Source organism: Lissotriton helveticus, chromosome 6 (assembly GCF_964261635.1).
Source record: "Lissotriton helveticus chromosome 6, aLisHel1.1, whole genome shotgun sequence".
In the NCBI taxonomy this organism is placed as follows: domain Eukaryota; kingdom Metazoa; phylum Chordata; class Amphibia; order Caudata; family Salamandridae; genus Lissotriton; species Lissotriton helveticus.
In genome coordinates this window covers 644,468,539-644,493,221 of record NC_136067.1, presented here as the reverse complement: position 1 = coordinate 644,493,221, position 24,683 = coordinate 644,468,539, and the positions used below count along the sequence as shown (strand labels likewise).

Genomic DNA, 24,683 nt, shown 5'->3' with positions numbered 1-24,683 from the left:
AGACAGCTGTTCTGTTGAGCCAGCTGGGGTTGTACATAAACATGTCCAAGTCTGTCCCGATTCCTGTCCAGTGCCTGCAGTACTTGGGAGCCTCCATCAATACGCTGTCGGCAAGCGTGTCTCCTTCGGAGGCCCTGTTCCGCTGTTAGATATTCTCATTAATGAATAAACTGTTGGAACCCATGATGTCCTCTGAATTGAACTTTTCAATTGAAAAATACTGTTATCTCAGTCGTAGGAGTTGGTGATCTTTCTGTTTTTTTAAATTTATTTTATTTTTAAGAAAGCACAAAATTGTTCTTATATCAGTATTGTTATTTAAGTTTGTGATTTTAGCACAACAAGGAAGCACTCCAGTATTTTAACCAGCACTTCCAGCATCCTCAGCCGAGTTAACTCTGCACAAAAAGTATATTTACAAGGCATTTTAGTTCTGTTTGAAAAGAGTAACTGCATTTTTGAAGTCCAGTTCTCTTTAACACTTCGGATGGTCTTACTTGGGTACTAGTGCAGTAAAAGCCAATATTTCCAGATGCCATCTCATGAATATACCAAAGTCTTCGGAAAGAATGGAGTTCAGTTTTCTTTGAGGCTGCACCCTTATTCCACCAGAGCTGAGCGAAAAGTCTTTGTTGATTACTGACATTTTTAATGCTGACACATATTAACATTTGTAAATATTATTCAGTAACCGCATCTCCCAAATAGATGTATCCTTAGTGTGCTACCCCTTTGCTTTAAACCTGGTATAACATATGATTTTCTTCTTACATTGTCTTTGGAACTGTGGAATTCGGTTCCCAAGTAGGTTTTTTAAATTTACTTTTACGGCAATTCTGGTGCTAAGGTATCGTTCACCGCTTCCATTCAACCAACCAGTAGTTAAGCTTGTGCTGTGTTGCCTTCATACATAGCAGAAACATATGAGAACTGAGCTAGTGCTATTGAGTTGACCAATTTTTGAGTGTGCCCTGTGCTTTGGGTCCACTTGGGGAAAATTTTAGTGTAATAGTCTCATTTGGAGAGAAGTGTTTTCTGGCACATCTGCAATAGAGATATTCCCAATCATTGTGATTGAGGGTAAGCAAGAAATCTGACTACTTTCAAATACCATGAAGGTAATTGTCCCCTTTTCATATTCACATTGCACTTCTTTGAAGTTTGCGGTACCTTAGCCAGCTAGATGACTGTTTGGAATGTGCATGGAATAAGATTGTTTAGATATAATGCAAAGAGGGGACACTGGTTTATATTTTAGTGATTGCTGCCTAACGGAAACTGTCTTGAAAATGTTTAGAACCATAATTTAGATAACTGCTTTCTTCTCCCGAGTTGGGTCATATTGTTGCTGAATTTTGATATTAGCAAACCTATAGAGGCCAGACATTTTATATTTATTGGCATGTTTGTACTTTTGTCCCAATAAGAGGACCATAGAGTGGTGCAAAAACAACTTAAGCTTTATTCCAAAGTAGGACTCAAGTCTGCAATTTCAGATCCAAATGCATCCATCTTCCAATTGTACAGCATTTATAAACAATTTAACAACTTTGAGAGGCTTTCTGAATTTAGAATGCTTTTCGGCAATTGATTGGAAACTTCACAACCACTGAGTCTCTAATTTTCACTTACATTTTCAATACCCCTTTGCGCAAGTCATATATTTGTTTTCTTTGTGTTTGTTTGCTTTATCCCTCAGTATACATTCAGCATTCATCTTCATCCAAACGTGACATACCTTAATACTAGGTAGTCTCCTTTTGCAAGTTGCAAGTTCTCTCAATGTTTTAATGAATTTCTCCACCATTCAATTGGTTTGGGGATGATGGAGAAAACATTTCTACATTGACTCGGATACTCTCAGCGCCCAAGAAGCAAAAGTTATGATAACTTCACAATCACCACTCACCTGCGTTAACACCACCACACCTTTATCACTAGCATCAGTAGGGACTGAATACAATAAACCTGAGACAAAACTACTCAAACTTTGAGCTTCCTTTAAACTTACCTAACATTCCAAAACTCTTCCTCACATTAGTCACTCCACGCACCAGCACTCTTGAAGCTCAAGTCCTACTTGGAGAATTTGGCACAAAATGAGTAAAATTCTGCCATTCCTAAAAATCTTTGTACATTTTCCTTTCTCGCCACCCTTAATAAATTCAGTATGGTATTCTCAAGATCCTCTTTAGTGTTAACCCCATTGACCAAAATGACATGTTTCAAATACTCCATTCCCTCCTGAGCAAACTTATTTTAGCGTTGAGTGTGGCACCATTCTCATTTTAAATGTTAAGCACTTTCTTGACTTTATTCAAATGTTGTTCTGTGTCAAGTCCCTATATGAAAATATCGACTTGAAAATATAAAACTCCCTACATATTGCCAAACATTCTTGTCATCAGCCTATGAAACACCAAGGCAGCGGATCACAGGCTAAAAGTTTAAATATTTATTGAGCGCAACATACACCTAAACGGTTTCTTGGCGCTAAAAGGCATGCAGTTGAATCTATTCTTACCAAATATAGTGATAAGTGTGAGCTAGTTATACGCCGAGATGAGATCCAAAGTAGTGAACCACTTTGCTCCTGAAAGAGTTTACAGCATTTCTTTTCTATTTGGGAGATGAAATTTGTCTCAACCGCTCTCTTATTAAGTTCTCTCAACTCAATACATAATCTAATCTCATTGTTGGGCTTTTGAGCTACCACAATGAGAGCCAACCACTCCATCTCCTCCACCTGTTCAATGATTCCTTCACAACATAACCCAATTCCTAATTGACAGCGTCCCTCGTCTGGCATGAAAAAGGAACAGCATCCGCTTCAAGCTTTATATCATGCAAGTAATTCTTCAAACACCCTATGTTCAATGAAAAGGCAGAGGGAAACTCTGTCACCAGATCCACATGAAATTGGTTGACACAGTTAACTTGGACTTAATCTTGAGGACTGCCATTGAGATTTACTGCTTTGCTAAGTAATTTCTGATGAGGCCAGCTTAGTATAGTATCCCCAGCAGGAATATAAACCTTACATACCTCTTCATACCGTTTAAAAATGTCCTTTAAAGTAAGCAAATAAATCTATAGGTCTAGCTTCATAAGCATAAGGCTTAACATCTGGTTCTAATAACTCAACTTTTCCCTTAAAGTATTTATCAAACATGACTTCAGATATTAGTCAAACGTGCACCAGAATTAATCATCATTTCTACACCACTGTCATTCATCAACACTATTTCAGTCGGATGTCGGCCCTCATTATTCACTCCATTGACCGTATTATTAATTTACAACGGGATTGGTTTACACTCAACCTTTACTTCATTGATCTTCTCTTTGCCTTTATCCATAACTTTGGAAGTCCTGCCACTGTTGCAACACTTTCCATAATGTACTGTTTACCCTCACACATTGCATTCACCCTAGATAGGAGGACAACCATTACCGTTTCCCAATGTCCTACATTACCACATCTGAAGCATGGCCCTCTATATCTTTGCATGCATTTGATTTTAGATGTGTGGACTTAGAACTTACAACATTAACAGTCTGCAACTCTGATTTCTTTGGGGAAGACTGACATAATTCAGCTACAAATGCCTGAAAATGTTCGATTTGCTTTGAGCAAAACCTCACTGAGTTTAGGATCACCCTTAAACACAACTCTTCTCTCACTTTATCATTTATACATCGCATCATAAATTGATCTCTTATCCTGTGGTAAATAAATAAATAATACCTCTATTTTTGGATGAATAAATGAATAACAGATAGCTCAATAAATAAGAGTCAAGATTCGAGGTAGTAGGAGTTTTGCAGGTTTAATACAGCATAAGGACAGGAACAGGACAACCTGCATAGGAATAGGATGGCAGGGCCCAGCAGCTGCTGGGGCTGGATCTGGGATGAGCGCGCTCACATTTAATAATAATACACGATCATATATACTAAAACAGTTGCATTACAATACATACGATAGGCGGAGCAGTGGGTGTGGTCAATAGCAGTCGCGAAAGATAAGGGTGAAAGTGGGTGTAACAGAGGCGTATACATAGACATGTGATGCAAACGTAACAGAATATGTCATGAATGGGGCGGAAACCATGGAGGGGGCTACCTGAGGAGCCGGGACCTCTAACCTGATGGTGCGCGCAAACTGGCAATGACGTATTACTAGGAGAAGCTGGGGGCTTCGAACTCTGTGCTAGGAGCAGAGACTGAAGTCTGGAGAGTCAGGGCGACATGTACCTAAGCAGTATCTAGTATCTGATATTTAGGGAACATGTTGATATGAACTAAGAGTCAGGAGGGGAGAGGCTAACGGACTCTAAGACTGGAGCATGCATTATTCTATATGTAGTGCGTGATGAAGAATATTAAATGACCATTAAATGCAGTATTTCTCTTACATGGAGACGTAAAGGCTAGACAATGACGGAAACTATTGATGCAGTTCAGTAGCTTAGGAATGCAGAGAAGGAGGGCTGGACTGATAACTAGAATCATAACATACTCTTGGCAGACTCAGAGGCAGAGCCAGGCTGAACCGGGCACTGTGAGGCAGGAAGTAAGTGAAGGGTCGAGGATACAGGTGGGGGCTGTATCGCTCCTCAGCGAGGCTTCAGGAGACAGGGGACAGGAGCTGAATCTGGTGTCCGGGCCCTTTTGAGGCCTAGAAACGGGGACTTTACAATGGAATAACGTGCACACTGAGAAACGTGGCAACGTAACTTTACATAGGCCTGATATTCGTAGTATTCACGAGAACTGGAAACTGGCATACTAGAGATGGACACAACTGTCATTGCGTCATTAATCGAACATAGGGAATGCATATGCATATTTAATCATGCTCACATAACATATGATGGAGGACGCGTAGGGACACAGAACATGGCAAAATTTACTTTTCCACATTCCCTCCTTGTCACTACGTTTCCATCAGGAAACATCAATATTCATGATACCATCTATCATTTCATACAGTATCATTTGCTCGTCTCGAATTATCCTGGAACGGGATCTAGAACGGGGCTTGGGACTAGGAATACAAGAGGTAGCACAAATGCCGCAAATCGCAGGGCCACATTGTATACAGAGGCAGCAGCTGAATATGATCGCTACTGCAATACCTAGAAAGGACAAGACTTTCCATCCCCAGGCGGAAATTATATTCCAGAACCAACCGGACCATGTCCAGGTGCCTGGATCTTGGTGTAACAGATGGGCAATTTTATGGAGTCTGGTTATAGCTGAATAAACAGACGGCGCGTTATTTGGAATGAAAATGCAGCAACTAGATCCGATGACTCTACAGGCCCCGCCCCTATCGGCCAGTATGACGTCAAGGACGAGACGATTCTGTAAAACGACAAATCTCATAGCAGATTGCTCTTCGGTTAAGTTACCTAGAGCAGAGGCAGTCTCATTGACTACAGCTTCAAGGGTTCTGGTTAACCTACGGATTAGCTTACTATTCTGGATAGGTCCTATAAAGAAAAAGAAACCTCTGTTGAAATCTGTATACTGTTCTAGGGCAGTTTCAGTATAATCGACAATGGGGGACTCCCTTCTATGTCTAATGTGTACTAGATGTGTGTTTCTATGATAATCAGATGGGGCTAGGAAAACTGGTGGCAGTAGGAAGGCAATGTAACAGGTTCCCTCCCAATCGAGGGGCAGACGAACATATGCAGTTTGACCACAAATAAAATAAGAATGACGTGAAGCTTTGAAAATAGATTTCCCACTGTCACTATACTTGACAATAGTAGTACAATCGCTATGTCCTACGTGTGTAGAACCATTATTTCGGACACATAATTCGCCTTTGACTGGTAGTACTGAAATAGCAGGTAAGTCTGGAGTAGTATCAGATTGAACATTCAGGACCATGAAATTCGAAGAATAATTACCTAAATTGTACACTTCATTTTCTAGATCTAACCCTGTTCTGTGGGGAAGACCTTGCTTGTCTGGAAAACATATACTGTTAAGAAAAGACATATCTGTTGAGGATGACGTTAACGTGGACCATGCTCCACACGAACCATTATGTGAAAATGGATAAGGAAAGAGTGGCAGAACTCCCTTCGGTGTCTGGAAAGGGGGGAGTCGACCACATACCCAACAATTAGTGGCATTGCTGGTCTGGTGTGAATAATGTAACATGCGGATGAAAGAGTTATTACGCATAGCGAGGCGGTAAGAGTTCATGAGGAGGTAGATCACTAAACGTGTGCTCTACTGTAGCATTGGAAGACTTATTTACATGAGAAACTGGGAAATACAGGTAAAATGCATAACTGGTGCAGGAAATCATAATACTGAGAAATAATATGAAACATAGAAAAACGATACATCGAATTGAGTTTTGACTAACTCTCTCACTATGGGGGTCTATTTTATACATGTCAGAAACAGTCTAACCGTTTCACCTAGGGGAGGACTTAGACAATCAAACTGGCTGACTTATTTTACTAGACCGGAGTTTCAACTTATACTCCTGTTGCGGAGTTTTCTCTAACGGGGAGGGTGCAGTATCATTGTTCTTTGCGGGACAGTCCTTGAGAATAGTACTTTGGCAATCCTTCAAATCCTGGGAAATGTTCTTTGAGACGGGTTTCAGTCCATAAAATCTCTTTACGTGCGAAAGGTGCACCCAGCCTTTGCGACCCTCCAACTTCACGGCTGTACGGGTGGCGAGGAGGACCTGTCGGGGCTCCTTCCAGCGAGGCTCTAGCGGACTTGAGCGGTCAAAATTGCGAACCAAGACCATGGATCCTGGAACGATTTCATGCGGTGCCACCTCGGTATTGTCTGGAAATGCGGCGGCAACCTGTGAACGACAAGAGTTGAGGGCAGACATCAAGGAAGCTAGGTAATCTGTCAGCATATTACTTGAAACATCGGTAATACTTCGGGGTCTGGGTGTACCCCACATGTTAGGGGGGCGGCCGAAAACGACCTCATACGGGGACAAACCTGATCTGGAATGTGCGACCATGCGCATGTAGAACAGAGCAACTGGCAGAGCTACTAGCCAGTCTACACCTTTCTCTTGACAAACTTTTGCGATACGGATTTTCAAAGTCTGGTTATGTCTCTCTACGAGACCGGCTGCTTCAGGATGGCGTACACAATGGAACTTCCACTGGTACCCTAACAAAAGGGAAACATGCTTCATTAACTCTGAGGAGAATGGCTGGCCGTTATCAGAATATACGACCCTAGGGAGTCCATAACGGGGGAAGAACTCACGAACCAACTGCTTGGCAGTGGTCGCGGCTGTGTAATCTGAGACCGGATATGCTTCTGTCCACCTGGACAAAGCGCATACAACTACGAGGACATACTTGAAACCTCGACATCGCTCCATCTGAATATAATCCATCTGGAGGACTTCAAAAGGGTGGTCAGGAGGTTGGAATCCCCCTTGTTCCACCGGGACACTTTTACCTGGATTAAACTGGCAACATATCATACAGGTACGGACTTTCTGTTTGGCTGCAGCTCGTAAATGCTTGTTGAACCAAATGTTCTGGATACTGTCTAACATAGCTTTTTCTCCTAAATGTGCTGGACTATGTGCGGTATTGATAATGACTTGAACCATAGAGTCGGGGAGAAACCATGTGGCTTTTCCCTTCGTCACCCATCCCTGATCTGTCTGTACCCCTCCTTGTTCAGACCATTTCTTGATTTCATCGGGAGTAGCATGTAACTGGATATCTATGACATCTTGAGTAGGGTCTTTAACTGTCATACATGTAGTCGGATCTGGAGTGTGTGTCGGTGTCTTATTTACTGGAATGTCTGGTGTCTGAGCTGTAAGCTTGGCTGTGCGATCTGCTAGATCATTACCTTGGGAAATGGTGTCAGTAACTTTCGTATGTGCTTTACATTTCATGATAGCAATGGACGACGGTAAATGTATGGCATCTAACAGAGCTTGAATAAGGAGACCATGCTGAATCTTGGTTCCATGAGAAGTCATGAAACCTCTCTCCTGCCAGAGCACTCCGAAGTCGTGTACGACTCCAAATGCGTAGCGTGAATCTGTGTAAACATTAACTTTCCGGTTCTTGGAGTGTATGCAGGCTTGTGTCAGAGCAACTAGCTCTGCTGCTTGAGCAGACAGGGTGTCAATACGGTGTGTTTCAATAACTTCAGTGTCAGTAGTCACTGCATACGCGGCGACTAGTTCTCCTGTACTTGTTCTCATACATGAACCATCCACATAAAGTGTCAGGTCTGGATCTGGAAATGGAATATCTGTCAAATCTTGTCTTGGCTTTGTCATGATGTTAACTATTTCCACACAATCGTGTGTGGCGGAATTCGAAGTAATTGATGGTAACAATGTAGCAGGATTTAAAATATTGCAGCGTCTGATTTCTATGTGTGGCTGAAACAGTGTCAATTCATAACCTGTTAAACGTGCAATTGTCAAGTGCTGAGTCTGTGTTCGGTTTAAAAGAACTTCCACGGAGTGTGGAACTTGTACTGTCAGGGAGTGTCCTAATACTATGGAATCACTTTGTCTGATAGCTAGAGCTGTGGCTGCAACTGACTTGAGGCACGCAGGCAGAGCCTGGGCTACAGGATCTAATGTGCTCGAAAAATAAGCACATGGCTTGTATTGTCCTGCTTGATCTTGTGTGAGAACAGATAATGCTGTACCTTCGCGTTCAGTGACGAAAAGTGTAAAAGGCTTACTGTAGTTTGGTGTAGCTAGAACTGGAGCTTGACATAGGGCTTTCTTTAACTCATTGAAACTGAGTGTGTGTTCAGATGTCCAAGGGAGGACAGTCGATACGGCTGCCTCCTGTGTCGTTAACTGTATCAGTGGCTTGGCTAGAAATGCATACTGAGGAATCCATTGTCTGCAATAAGAAGTAAGGCAGATAAAAGCACGTACCTCCTTCTGGGTCTTGGGCTGAGGAAGACTCGCTATTAACTGAATACGGTCAGGTGTCAACTGCCTACCCCTCTTGGACAGTAAGTGTCCTAAGTAGACCACTTGCTGGACACAGAATTGAAGCTTCGAAGGGGACACCTTGTGTCCCATCTCGGCTAGGAAATACAGAACCGTCAGTGACGCTCGCTCGCAGTCACGTTCAGAACGGGCTGTGATCAGTAGATCATCGACATACTGGAGCAGGGCAGTGTCAGTTGGCATGTGAATGTTGTCTAGTTGTCTCTTAAGTGCTTGACTGTAAATACTAGGACTTTCTGTGAAACCTTGAGGAGCGCGTGTGAACATATAGCTCCTTCCATTTAAACAAAATCCGAAAAGGAACTGCCTGTCTGGATGAATAGGAACACTGAAAAACGCGTTCTTGAGGTCGATTACAGTAAAGAATGAAGCTTCGGAATCAATGGCTGTCAACAGGGAAGAGATATCTGGGACAACTGGGTACTGAGGAATAATACATTTATTAAGTTCTCGTAGGTCAATCACTAATCGATATACTGGGGGTGCATTTGGATCAGTACGTTTCATGACTGGAATGATCGGAGAATTGCATACATTGGAGTCAGTTTCTACAACCACTCCTTGAGCGATGAGCTCGTCAATAATTTTGGATAAGGCTGCTACAGCCTCAGGTGGCAATCTGTACTGTCTGATTCGTGGTAACACTACACCTGGCTTGAGAGTCACACGATGGGGTGTGATTTGCATATAACCAACATCAGTTGGACCTTGCGCCCATAGATGCTGCGGAACATTAGACAATCTGGGATCAAAATCTCGTAATACATAGTGACCCTTAAAGTCACGCAGGAACAGACGTATTCCCTCTGGGGAACAGCATATAACTGCACCTAATTCTTTCAGTGTTTTAATGCCTAACAGATTTTCTGGACATGACTTAGTAAGTAACAGATCAGTAGTGCGGGACAATGGACCTACTTCTAGAGTAACTGGCTTTGATATCTCATTTACGATAGGTTTTCCTGAAAATCCAAGGGAAACATTTCTTGAGCCTGAGAGCGGAGCCCCTGGAACTTCGGCGTGGCTAATTGTGGTCCTACTTGCCCCTGTATCAATCAAAAACTTTCTGTCTTTCCCTAATACTTGACTGTGAACATAGGGACCTTCTTGATCTACAGGTATCTCGATGAGAGGCAAGCCTACCTCCCTCTCTAGGCTGTTTCATGAATACTGCTGGTACTCTGGATACTCAGACTGTGCATACTGATACATTTGCTGTGTAACATGCTGTGTTGCAGCGATGGGCTGCGGAGCTGTAACTGTCTGTGGTGCATTCTGTGACTGAGGAATCTGTGAAACTTGTTCTTGTCTAGGCGGACGTGGTCTTTCTTTAGTCTTACCGGTAGCTATGTTGTGTTTCAGAACTGCACACTCGTTTATAAAATGACCTGGCTGTTTGCAATAATTGCAGTTTCCTTTAACGGGAGCTGCAGGATGACTGGCTTGATTCGGACCCCTCTTCTGACTGTCTTGAGGAACGGATTGTGCAACTAGTACTTTCATTTTCGTGTCTTTCATACGCTTTCTCTCGTGTTCTTGCTCTTCTCTGATTCTATTCTGGTGGTATTGGAGCATCTGTAACATCTGGGACGGGGTATTAGCTTGCCAGGTACTTTCGACTTTCAAAACTCGATTTTTAATTTGTGGGCTTGAATTCTCGACTAATTTAGTAACAAAAAGATGAGGGTATGACTCACTACTTGTCTTGAGGCCACTGTTGATGCTAAAACATTTCTCAAATCTGGAATAATAATCACTAATATCTTCGTCTTGTTTCTGTTTACAGGCTGAGATTGCATCCCAGTCTTCCTTTCTAGTTGTCAATAATCTGGGTAAAACTTGTATTAATAATTCTGGTAATTCTTTACATTTCGCTCCAAGACCGGTACCTGGTACTCGTGCCTTATCTTCGGCTTCTAGAACTGCCCAATCGATCTTTTTCTCTCCCACCTCCCATTCTTTTTCCTTGAGCTTTTCATACACCCCTGCGGGCAACAGAACCTTTAACATTTTAATTATATCTGGATACGTGTATTCTCCCATACGGAGCATGTCTTTTAATTCTCGATGGAACCCTGCTGGATCTTTATCATGACAGGGGATTAATTTTTTCATCTCTAGGAGTTCCATCTTTGTAATCGGAGTGTAAACAAACACTCGTTCTAGTTCGCCACCCGTTCCTCTAACTGGGTGGACTTCTCGTAACGGATTCTGTCTGTCCATGTAAAATGGTTTACTTTCTGGGGGTGAGACATGAACAAAATGCGGGTTCAGAAACGTTCTATATTTGTGACGCTGTTCTAGAATGACACTAATTAAATCGGTACCTAAACCTTTCCATTTATACTGGAGTAACTCATTCAGGACATCGTGTAACGGACCTGGATCAGAATGTTGACCCTCATACAATGTAATGAGGTGCTGGATCATATACATACCCGCCAGTCGTTGCTCGGCTGGGGGCATTTTCAGAAACATTTGTGCCACTATTTCATCTGGAAAAGTGGTGGAATCAGTAATCCATCGGACTGCTGATCGGACTAGTTCTTGTTCATGCATGGTACTTAACTCGCTGTAACCGATTCGTGATTTCAGAATGTGATCGGTAGCTTGAAATACTTGTTCTAGAGAACCTTGTTCTGGTGCTGGATGATGAAAAATAGACTTGTGTTCTAGGCGTAAATGGCGATCTGGAAATCTAGATTTTCCTACATACGCTATTCTGTCGGGATTCTCGTCGTCTACCTCTTCAGTATCAGAGTTACTTTCTTTCTCGCTTACTTGTGCTGCTTTACGTTGTTCGTGTATCCTTATTATTTCTTTACGAATCTTCTTATACATACTTTCCATAGCACTGATGGTTCTGTGCTTACCCTCGGCTATATTATCACTCCACTTTGTCAGGGTTCTCATTTCGGCTTGATCTTTGGTCGGATAATCTTGTTCTCGTATTAGACAATTAATCAGAAACTTTAATAGCATGAGCTGGACTTCAGCTTTTCTTTGAGACATGACTTCGCCAATGCTTTCTGGATCATCCCCTGTACGGATGAAACGATATATTCTGTCTAGATCTTCTTTCATATTCGGTAGGGTGACTAAATACTCGGCCACCCTTCTTACACGTAATGAATATAAAACCATATTATCCTCTCCTGGGACTGGATCATAGCCGCATTCATTAAGGGCTTTTCTTATTTCTGCTACAGACTGATGTCTGGGCGTACGCTGTGACGCTTGTGCATGTAATTCGGCTGACGTTAAACGCTTGTGTGGCGGCGGGGTTTGAGGAGTACCTCCTCCTGCGGCCCCTAAACTAGAATCGTCGACTGATCCTCTTCGTACTAGTGTGGCAGGAAATTGAAATGCGGGCTGAACTGGTATGGCGGGCTGGACCGGGGGGACCGTAACAGGTACTGCAAGGGGTACCCCGGTGTCTGGAGGAACGGGAAGTGCCTGATTTACAGGGACTGGCGGAGCGCGAACAGGATTTGCATATTCTGGGACTGTGTCGTCCAAATAGGACGAAATAAAAATATCAGCTGCGGTCGGTTTGTGACGTAGCTTAGTCGGAACTAATGGTGGCGGAAAGTTACTGGATGCCTCCGGGGTCGCTTTTGGCAGGCCCTCGGCAAGAAGAGGATACATACCCTTAATAAGAGCATGCCTCTGTCTGTCTGACTGTTCGGTTTTAACTCGTTCACCAATCTCGATTAATTCCCTTTCTTGGGCTCGTTCCAAGGATTCTCTACTTAATTCTGACTTTCTGATTTCTTTTTCGGTTCTTTTATGAGCTTCTTTGCGCCATAACTCGATGGCATCTTTCTGTGACTGTCTGGCTTTCTTTTTCCATAATGCTTCTTCTACTCGCATGATGCACTCGGCATCCCATGTACCCGATACGGGCCATCTATACTTTTCTTCTAACTGTTTGGTATACTCTACCCATAAATCTAGATATAATATGGCACTTATGCCATGCTTCTGATACATAAAATGACCTGGACTGTCCCTAGGCGGAACTGCTGCTTCCAGCAGACCTTTTCTAGTTTTTAACTGACGTAACTTAGAAAACAAGGGCATGACTGGACTGTAATCTAGACACAATACAATACACAATGAACACGATACTTATTCCCCATTCATACCACGACATTAAAATACATGAAGAACATTTAAAATAACAGTTCGAACAGAATACTACCTGGAATACGGAACACAGAATACATGAATTTTCTCGAGAACAGAACTGACTGGAACAGAAACTAGATGCACTGCTGAAATAGTACGAAACTTACCGGTCTCATACAGAGACACGTCAGGACCCGCATCCACCGAAGTGGACACTTCGTTTGTGGGCTTGTGTACCACCAACCCACGGACCAGAGTCAATTAAATTGACCCTGTCTAGATACTACCCGAGTAACGGTACTCACCGGGCAGCAAGAACGGAAGGCCTCGGACCGGACTGGACTGCTTCGACGTCGGACGGACGAACTTCGGACTTCTGTTACGGGTGGGCCTCCGGATACCTCGGACCTTGGACTCTCGGCTTGGGCTCTGGTCGGGACTCGCCGCGTTCCTCCACCGCCTCGTCTGGATGCTGGACCGCCTCCTCCGTCTCCTCCGTGGGCCTGAGGGATATTTGGAGCAGAAATATCTGCACGTGCACGGTATGGTTCCGTCACGGCTGCAGAGGGTCAGGGGGCCGGCGTGGCTTCACCGGCGCGTGGGGAAAGGGCAAGTCCCTATTCGGGCGCCATTATGTGGTAAATAAATAAATAATACCTCTATTTTTGGATGAATAAATGAATAACAGATAGCTCAATAAATAAGAGTCAAGATTCGAGGTAGTAGGAGTTTTGCAGGTTTAATACAGCATAAGGACAGGAACAGGACAACCTGCATAGGAATAGGATGGCAGGGCCCAGCAGCTGCTGGGGCTGGATCTGGGATGAGCGCGCTCACATTTAATAATAATACACGATCATATATACTAAAACAGTTGCATTACAATACATACGATAGGCGGAGCAGTGGGTGTGGTCAATAGCAGTCGCGAAAGATAAGGGTGAAAGTGGGTGTAACAGAGGCGTATACATAGACATGTGATGCAAACGTAACAGAATATGTCATGAATGGGGCGGAAACCATGGAGGGGGCTACCTGAGGAGCCGGGACCTCTAACCTGATGGTGCGCGCAAACTGGCAATGACGTATTACTAGGAGAAGCTGGGGGCTTCGAACTCTGTGCTAGGAGCAGAGACTGAAGTCTGGAGAGTCAGGGCGACATGTACCTAAGCAGTATCTAGTATCTGATATTTAGGGAACATGTTGATATGAACTAAGAGTCAGGAGGGGAGAGGCTAACGGACTCTAAGACTGGAGCATGCATTATTCTATATGTAGTGCGTGATGAAGAATATTAAATGACCATTAAATGCAGTATTTCTCTTACATGGAGACGTAAAGGCTAGACAATGACGGAAACTATTGATGCAGTTCAGTAGCTTAGGAATGCAGAGAAGGAGGGCTGGACTGATAACTAGAATCATAACATACTCTTGGCAGACTCAGAGGCAGAGCCAGGCTGAACCGGGCACTGTGAGGCAGGAAGTAAGTGAAGGGTCGAGGATACAGGTGGGGGCTGTATCGCTCCTCAGCGAGGCTTCAGGAGACAGGGGACAGGAGCTGAATCTGGTGTCCGGGCCCTTTTGAGGCCTAGAAACGGGGACTTTACAATGGAATAACGTGCACACTGAGAAACGTGGCAACGTAACTTTACATAGGCCTGATATTCGTAGTATTCACGAGAACTGGAAACTGGCATACTAGAGATGGACACAACTGTCATTGCGTCATTAATCGAACATAGGGAATGCATATGCATATTTAATCATGCTCACATAACATATGATGGAGGACGCGTAGGGACACAGAACATGGCAAAATTTACTTTTCCACAATCCGATCTTGGATATTGCAGCCAAAATTGTATGTAGTCGCCGACTGCCTTAGAGCCGTTACATAGTCCTCTATTAATTCATCAGACTGTTGTGCCTGCATGCCAAAATGGTACCTTTCCAAATTATAGACATTTAAAGCAATAATGTTTGCCCAATTTTTATGCATATTTAATATTAATTTAGACTGGATGCTGCACCACTTCCTACCTCATCAGACAAATTAGGGAGATGTTCAAAAACCTCCAACAACCTCAAGACAATGTAGGAGCAAGGAAGCCTACTTTTCTGCATAAAAAGTTCTACAACATACTTTAAAATAATTATTTAAAGCCTTTTTCCATTTGGACTGTTTAGTATTGGTTCACCAGGTATTGGAAAGAAGAATGGAGGAGGAGAAATGTTCTGCATGGTTAAATAACAGTGAACACAACAACAATAAAAACGTTAGTCACACAAAACATAACAAATATCACTCAAACACTAATATTCGGCATTATACTTGAGCCTTTCACATATCCAGCCTAATACACTTGATGAAAGAAAGAAATAAAGAAAACTATAACAGAATAACCGTAGAATTAAATGCGACTAGTAGATGGCAGTCTCATCCTTGCGTTCCAAACTCAAGGGTGCAAGAAGGAAGTGACAGCGGGAATTGCAGTACCCTAGATTTCTCCCTATGTACAAGTAGCCACGGGGCAAGCAGCAGCGCTCTCACTCAGAGGTAGAGTTGAACTTCAGCGTGGTCCGAATCATAAAGAGAATCATGTGAAGGTACAAACAACAAAGCTCTCTGCAATAAATGTACTTTCTGATAAATAGTTTGGTGCAGGGGCTTTCAGTCAGGTAGGGTGAGGTGATATTCCTACCAATCCACACTCCTTTTCTTTTTCACTGCCCCTTGGGCCCCTCTCGTGCATTCTGCTGATCACATATTGTTTATTAACAATATATGCTACCATGTTTGTGGGAAATCTGAAGCTCACACCCCCAAATTTACTGCCCAACCTACACCCATGCTGAGGATGCACACGTGTAAAACAGTTTAATGGCTAAATTGTTATACTCCATAGAAGTTTGAGCAACGTAGTGCATAAACATACATTGGTTTATACCGTGAATGTGCAAGAATAAAGGTACTTGAAAAGGAGGTAAATTGAAATATTTCATTGAAATCTGGGACTCTTGCAACCTTGATTGGATGCACTTGTCAATTAATTGTATTTGGCATCTTGACTATCCAGCCAAATGATGCAATCTTTAATTTGCTATATTTTCTCATAATTAATATTGTGCATCTTTGGCATAATGGACAATGTGCTTGACGCTCTTGTAGGCTTAGGGCTGATATTCCACTTCATTCTCTTCCTTATCCGGTTTGTTTATCAAGGTAATTGTTTGACTATTTATAATAACTTTTAAATAAATGTATTTGTCTAAAATTGCATAGTGTTTCAGTCTAATGATCAAAACAGCTGTGGAACTCCATCCACCTGTTTCACAGTTAGCGGCTTAGTCATTGGACCACACCATCTCCTTGTACCATTCAGCTTGGTAAAGGTAACACCTGTTATTTAATGCATTTAGAAACTGTGTATATGTTGTTTGAAGCTCTATGTAAGAAGTGTAATTTAGACTTGGAATATCTGAAAGAAACAGGTTAGTGTTTGATTCCTTACCTTAGAATGTCCCCAGGCGTCAGACTGGAACCGGAAAGTTTTGGGTAGCAGTACCCTGTGCGTCGGTAGGCGTCGTCTGTGGCTCAGCGTCCGTCGTCTGCGTCGTGGTCGCCGGGATGACGTCGTCTGAGTACTTAGACGCCGCCCTCGCGCGCTGACGTTAGTTCTTCTTTTTTCCACACCAGCAAGCGCAGATCGGGGAAGAGCAGTACTCCTAGTCACTTTTTGACTAACTTTTTCGATCTCTTTTGGATCTTCTCGAGTTGATACTCTACTCTGGTGCCGATAGGGATGTCTGGGTTCAAACCTTGCGACGATTGTATCCGCCTGATGTCGGTTACCGACCCCCACCCTCTGTGCCTTTATTGCCTCGGGCCGACCACGATGACAAGTCATGCCTTGACTGCCGGGCCTTGACGTCGAAGGCTAGGCGGGAGCGGTCCCTTAAGTGCCTCGAGATCCGGCAGTCGGCCCCGTGCCGCTGGAGATCTTCGTCCAGGAGGAGGTCGAGGGACCGGTCTCGGGGCCACAGTAATCCCAGCTCGGCGAGTCGAGACCACTCGTCGGGCTCCAAGTCCTCAGGTAAGTCGAGGCACAAGAAGTCGAAGAAGCAACATCGCTCTTCTGACTCCCCCCGACGCTCGCGCGACGCGGCCGGGTGTTCGGGCGACACCACCCACGCGGCTCTGCCAGAGCCGCAGGCGCCGCGTCCAGCTCCACACCACCTGGTTCCTGGGCTGAACGTGACGCCGGAGGAGATCCGCGCCTTCCTCACGGCCATCAGGTTGCGCTTCCCTCTGTCTGTTTCTGCCGAGGTCCCTTCGGGCCCGTCTGGGAGCCCAAGCGGGCCGGTGGCTCCGGCCCCGGCCCTGTCGGGTGCTTCGGCGCCGTCTACGACTCCGGTCCCGATGCCGCAGGGTCCCTCAGCATCCAGGCCTGGATCCGTGACGATGCCGGTCGACCTTACGACCCCTCCGCCGGCACAGTCACCAAGGGTGTCGCCCCCCCGATGCCGTCCCCGGACGGCGTCGTCCCCGATCCCCTCCCCACCCCGGTCCGGATGCGGCGTCGGACCGGCGCCGTCTTCGCCGATCAGTGAGAATTCACCGACGACCCGGCTCCATCTTTTATTCCTGACCTTCAGGAGATGAATGACGAGGTGATTGGGAGGGGTCTGAGGACTGGCACTACAGTGACAGTTGAGCCAGGACTGGGCAGACAAACTGGGGGAGGCCAGTGGTCTGGACACTTCACCCGACACGGGATTTGTCTCCCCTCCTAGGGGGCTGCTTACAGCGTGCGTGGTGTTGACTAGGGCGGCCAAGGCCTTGGCTCTTGAGCTCCCAGTCGCGGCCATGAGGACTAACCTCCTCACTGAGTTGCTCAAACCGCGTGCACGCTCCTCGGAGCGTCTCCTACCGTTTAATGAAGCCCTCACTGATGTTCTGTTGGGCACCTGGTCCAAGCCCTCTACAGGCCTCCCTGTAGATCGGAACGTGGCCCGATGCCACCGCCCGGCTCCAGGCGAACCCTGTTTCCTGTCCGATCACCCCATCCCTGATATCCTGGTGATTCAGGCCTCAACCTCCCAGACCGCATTCCCGACCGCCCCTCCGGATCGGGAATCCAAAAGTTACGACCAGTTCGGGAAGAAGCTGTTCTCCTCACTGAGTTTGGGGTTGCGGTTTGTCAACACCACCTGCCTTTTGGGCCGTTACTCCCACTCTCTGTGGGATACGGTTGCGGAAGTGCTGCTACAGTGCCCAGCGGAGGTCCAGGCAAAGCTTACCCAAGCCCTGGCAGAGGGAAGGGATGCAGCACAATATTCTACTCGGTGTGGACTGGATACCACGGACTCGCTCGGCAGGGCGATTGCAACCACGGTGGCGGTTCACTGACACGCCTGGCTGAGGTCACTTTTAGGGCTATATCCAAGCCTCCCTTATGGACATGCCCTTTGATGGCCGTCGCCTCTTCGGCGACAAGGCGGACAGTGCGCTGGAGCGTTTCAAGGACTCCAGGGCTACGGTCAAGTCCTGGGCCGCAGCCAATGCCAGCAAGCTTCCGCCTTTCGTGGCCAAGGAAGGGTCGCCCCCTCACGTCCAGCTAGTCACAGGCCGCAGAACCAACCTCAGCGCGGACTTGGTAACCGCCGTGGCGATGCCGGGAGACACCGGCAAGGTCAGTCCTCCCCACCCCCCACGCCCCCCCCCTTCCCCACAGCATCTGCCTCAAAATCCTCCTAGTCCGAATTTTCAAGCCCATTCGACGCCAGTGGGGGGCAGGCTTCGCCATCACCTCCTTCACTGGCGCTCCATCACATTGGACAGGTGGGTGCTGCAAATCGTCCGAAGGGGCTACTCCCTCCCCTTCGAGGCGATCCCTCCAGCCATGCCACCGCAGTACCACCGCATGTGGCGGGATCACTTGCAACTTCTGCAGGAGGCCCTCTTGGCCAAGGGGGCCATTGAGCGGTTTCCTGGGCCAGAAGTAGGACGTGGTTGCTATTCCCACTACTTTCTGGTACCCAAGAAGGGCAAAGGAGGCCTACGCCCTATCTTGGAGCTACGGAGCATCAACGGCTTCCTCCGGAAGGAGAAGTTCAAGATGCTGACTTTGGCTCAGGTCCTTGCTGCTCTGGACCCAGAAGGCTGGATGGTAGTGTTGGACTTCCAGGACGCATATTTCCACATCCCTGTCCTGCCGGCCCGCCGCCGTTACCTGCGGTTCACGGTAGGCTACGAGCACTTCCAGTTTACCGTGCTCCCCTTCGGCCTTACCAGCGCCCCACAGGTGTTCACGAAAGTGATGGCGGTGGTCGCAGATCATCTGCGTAGATTAGGGGGTTTCAGTCTTCCCCCATCTCGCCCCAGACAGTCGTCGCCCACCTCCAGACTACAGCCGACCTCCTTCACTCGTTGGGGTTCTCCATCAACATGCCTAAGTCACACCTGTGCCCGTCTCAAAAGCTCCTTTTCATTGGAGCGGTTCTGGACTCAGCGCAGTTTCGGGTTTATCCCCCCCCGAACAGCGGGTTTGGGATTTTCAGGCCCCATGACCCTGCAGCTCCTGGGGCTGATGGCCTCCTGCATCCTTCTGGTGCATCACGCCAGGTGGCGGATGCGGGCTCTGCAGTGGGACCTGAAGTTTCAGTGGGCACAACATTAGGTAATCTGTCCAACCATGTCCCGATCTCGGAGGGCACTGCAAGACAGTTGCAGTGGTGGCTCACGAACCACGGTTGGGTCAGCGGCAGATCTCTCTCCCTACCCCAACCGGAGCACCTAGTGGTGGCGGATGCGTCCCTCCTAGGATGGGGGGGGGGTGGGCACATGGGAGAGAGGGAGATCAGGGACCTTCGGTCTCCGGCGGAGTCCCGGCTCCACATCAACCTTTAGGAGCTGCGGGCGATCCGGCTTGCACTATAGGCATTCCTTTCCTTTGTCCGGGGAAGTGTAGTGCAGGTGTTCATGGACAACACCACCGCCATGTGGAACTGCCACAAACAAGGCAGGTGGGGTCGTGGACCCTTTGCCAGGAGGCTCTGCGGTTCTGGCAATAGCTGGAACACCAGGGCGTCACCCTGGTGGTTAAACACCTGGCAGGTTCCCTGAACGCCAGGGCGGACGAACTCAGCCGCCGTTGCATGATGGATCACGAATGGCGTCTCAACTCGGACGTGGCGCAAGGCCTCTTTCAGCAGTGGGTAGAGCCTTGGTTAGATCTATTCGACACAGAAGAGAACGCGCAATGTCTTCAGTTCTGCACGTTGGAATTTCCAAGGTGGCACTCGCTCAGACGCTTTTCGTCGCGAGTGGAGCTGCGGTCTGTTGTACGCCTTGCCGCCTATACCACTTCTGCCCAGAGTGCTGAAGAAGATCAGGCGCGATCGGGCCCAAGTCATCCTTGTGGCTCTGGACTGGGCACGAAGATACTGGTATCCCGAGCTACTCAGCATGTCAGTCGATCCTCCGATTCGTCTGCTTCTTCAGGAGGACCTTCTGTCACAGCAGCAGGGGACGGTCCTCCACCCGAACCTGTCCAGCCTCCACCTCCATGCGTGGAGATTGAGCGGCGGCAGTTGAAGCCATTTGACTTGCCTCCTGAAGTTTGTGATGTGATTCTGGCAGCCAGGCGTCCCTCCACATACGCCTGCAGGTGGAATACATTTGTGGCATGGTGCACATGAAAGACTGTGGATTCTCTTTCTGCCCTCCTTTCAGAGGTTCTCCTCTTCCATCTTGCTCTTGCCCAGCAGGGCTCTGCTCTGGGCACTCTTAAGGGCTACCTCTCTGCCACTTCTGCCTTCTTGAGGCTTCCTGATGAGCCTACTCTTTTCAAGTCCCCTGTTGTGAATAGATTCTTGAAAGGCATCACGCACGTGTTTCCTCCTGTTCCTTTCGTGATGCCTCGGTGGGACTTTAACCTCGTTCTAACCTATCTGAGGTGCGCTCCTTCAAGCCACTTCACAACTGCCCTCTTTGTCTTCTGACTCTCAAGACTGCATTCCTGGTTGCCATCCCCTCTGCCAGGAGAGTGAGTGAGCTCCAGGCTTTATCTTCTAAGCCTCCTTTCCTTTCTGTCCATCCGGTCAAAGTTTTTAAAAACGCGTCCTTCTTTCCTGTCCAAGTTTGTTACAGCCTTTCACATCGGGCAGTCCATCACTTTGCCCACCTTCTTTCCGCCTCCGCATCCTTCGAAGGAGGAAGAGAGGCTCTACCGTCTGGACCCAAAATGTGCGCTCTCCTTCTACCTTGAGCGCAAACGCCAGTTCCGGGTGGATGAGCAGCTCTTCGTTGGTTACGTGGGCGCGAAGAAGGGACGGGCGGTGCTCAAGCGGACCATCTCTCGGAGGTCGTGTTGTGCATCAAGGTCTGCTACTCCTTGGCTAAAAAGGAACCGCCTGTTGGGCTGAGGGCCCATTTCACTTGGACCACGGCGGCTACTACTGCCCTGGGTCGGGGAGTCCCCTTGTATGACATCTGTCAGGCAGCTACGTGGGCCTCGCTGCACACGTTTGCTAGACACTACTGCCTGGTCAGCCAAGTCCGGAGAGATGGCTTTTTCGGCCGTTCCGTTCTCCAGGACTTGCTGGTGTGATCTTGGTTCGCAGACCCACCACCGGGGTTGGTATTGCTGGGGTATCTATTCTAAGGTAAGGAATCTAACACTAACCTGTTTCTTTCAGATGCACAAGTTACTTACCTTCGGTAACGATATATGATATGTAAGAAACAGTAGTTAGTGTTAGATTCCTTACCACCCCACCCATCCTCCCCGTTCTACGAACCGATTTCTAGGGTTAAGGACATCCCTTTCAGGGCTCTAGTTTCATGGCACCAGTGTCTGTCTCTGGCATGGCTCTGCGTTCCTGGCGCGGAAACCTATGTACAAGAACTGACGTCAGCGCGCGAGGGCGGCGTCTAAGTACTCTGACGTCATCCCGGCGACCACGACTCCGGCGACGCCTACCGACGCGCAGGGGTACTGCTACGCAAAACTTTCCGGATCCAGTCTGACGCCTGGGGATATTCTAAGGTTAGGAATCTAACACAAACTACTGTTTCTTACAGATATATCGTTACCGAAGGTAGGTAACTTATGCGTTAAGTTGAGGACCAGGGCAAGAACTATCTTCGTGAAGGGCATTCAGTGGAAACTGTTTTGCAGAAGATTCTCTAATTTTGGTGAAGTAGTGCTTGAAGACTGGTTTAACCTAGGTGTTGAAGATGAAGGACAGAAGGTGAAAGAGTGATGGGACTAGGCAGTGGGTCTTGACTTGTTTTTTTTCTTTTTATTAGTATATGAACACCTTTAAGAAATACAAAAGCACCCTCCTTGGGATTTATTTTCAGTTACTCACTCTTGACATTATCTTCTTTCTTTATGTAGGTGGAATGTTGTTGGCAACAGGAAGCACAGATCATATCATTAGGGTGTATTTCTTTGGATCAGGTCAGCCAGAGAAGATATCAGAGCTTGACTTTCATACTGTAAGTACAGGTCATTATATTTGCATTCCTTCACTGTTTACTATGCTTTTAGTAAATTGTTGAGCTCATTTTCTTTACAATTTTCTTGGCAGGACAAAGTGGACAGTATTCAATTTTCTAATAACAGTAATCGGTAAGTAGAACAATCAATAGTTTAAGTTCTCTATAATGGTCTCATAACAAAAAAATTGTATTCAGTTGTTTTACATAATGCTAGTATTTTCTTGTGGTTGCCCCTTTTTTAACTCACTGTGGATACTGCCTATGATTCCTCTTCTTTTCTTCCCTGACTCCATGTCAAATTGCGTCATTCCTACCTGAAACTCTGCGACTTAACTTGTGTTCCGTTGTTGCCCTTTTAAAGAAAGTGAAAGGTGATACATATGAGGTGTATTGCTGGAGGAATTTTAGTCTGCTGTGGCATCTATACCATACTCCCTTCCACAGACCCATATTTCTTAATCTCATGCTAAACCTAGTTATAATATGTGCACCCAGTTGTATATACTCCCACAATAAACCATTCTCCTGTTGGAAAGGGAGTGTTAATGAAAATGTGAAATTACTGCAGTATCGCTAGTGATAAAAAGGCAGTGATCATTTATATTCTTATCTCAGCCCCTTAGATCACAGGTCAATGACATCTTATACTGCTTATCATCTTGTAGTAAAGGCTGGATGGCATGTGATTCCTTTATGCTCGACACTCCCACGTTGTTTATTGATTTTGTTGATTGGTGTATTGCTTTAAAAATATTTATTTTATATATTTTTACTTATGCCTATCTCCACCACTACAACTCTGCCAGGGGCTCTTGTTTGGAGAAAAAAATGTAAACTAATTTTGATTGATTTTCCGTTAAACAGCCAAATTGGCTAGCCATACATCAGGAATCAGACACATAAGACAGTGTTACATTGTATGGTGTTCAGCATTGTAATACATTTCACATTACATTATCCGTATCCGCATTCATGTCTTTGTCATGCATCAGCCAAGAATTATACTTTCCTAATTAACCTTGCGTTAGAATAACCAAAATGATGAACATGGTTATTTAACTCGCCCCATCCATCCCCCTCTCACCTCCCGCTCTTGGCGTTACCATCATTTATGTGCATATTCTTGTGGCCTACTCTATGGTTGTGCTTCTATAACTTAATAGTGGGCATCAATTAACTGAATCCTTCCTTCACTATATCTCGCTCTTGTTCCAAATATGCGGTGCATTATTACATGTTCGGGGCGCTATCCCCCGGTTCCAAATCCGCTACTTTAAGGGCTTCCAGCATCCCATCCCATTCCATGGATATCCGATTTTTCCTCAGACCCCTAGCTTCCTCCCGCTGTATCGCTACGCTCTCAGCACCACCCCAGTGGAGCATTTGACTATGCCAAATGTGCACGGTGGGGGGGTTTCATTGACTTCCATTGCATAGTGATAGCTCTTTTTGTTATTGTTAGGGCGAGGTCCATGAATCTCTTCTGTACCTTTTTGTTTTTTCGAGTGCTAATATAGGCCTAGGATACATTGCCCAATTGTGTTGCCATGCTTTAGCTGTGTGACTGCCACTATGTGAAGTTTAACTGACTCCCAAAAACTTCTCAAGCGAGAACATTCCCATATCCTGTGAGCTAAGTCTGCCTCATCCAGATGACAAGGGCATTGGTGTTGTGTTTGTGGGAACATGTGTTGTGGGATAAGTTAGGCTTTATGGAGTAGCATTGTTTGTACAAATTTAAACTTTGCATTTCTGGACACTTGTTTTGGGTTTTCTAGTAGACCACCCCATTCCTTGTCTGAGAGCTCCCGCCCTATGTCCTCTACCCACTTTTCATGTAGTTCTGTAAGCTCTATCGCGGTGTGTGCCCGTATTCCCTCGTATAGCCATTTTATAAGATGTCTCCCTCTTCCCATGTAATACAGGGTCTTAACCAATTTGTAGGTTGGAGGTTCTTGTCTCTGTGGAGCCCAGTGCTTTTTGACGTATTGCAGTAGTGTGGCATTTATCAAATATAAGTGATCTGGCACCCCGG

At 46.0% G+C, this 24,683-nt stretch overlaps 1 protein-coding gene across 2 annotated transcripts in view; it reads left to right on the top strand.

Annotated features, from left to right (window-relative positions):
- PHIP (PHIP subunit of CUL4-Ring ligase complex) overlaps positions 1 to 24,683 on the top strand; it is a 2,061,705-nt gene that overhangs the window by 201,715 nt on the left and 1,835,307 nt on the right. For both annotated transcript variants that reach the window (XM_078648101.1, XM_078648100.1), the window contains exons 11-12: positions 22,545 to 22,645; positions 22,738 to 22,778. In XM_078648101.1, the coding sequence (XP_078504227.1) occupies positions 22,545 to 22,645; positions 22,738 to 22,778 (142 nt within the window). The remainder of the gene's footprint in view (positions 1 to 22,544; positions 22,646 to 22,737; positions 22,779 to 24,683) is intronic.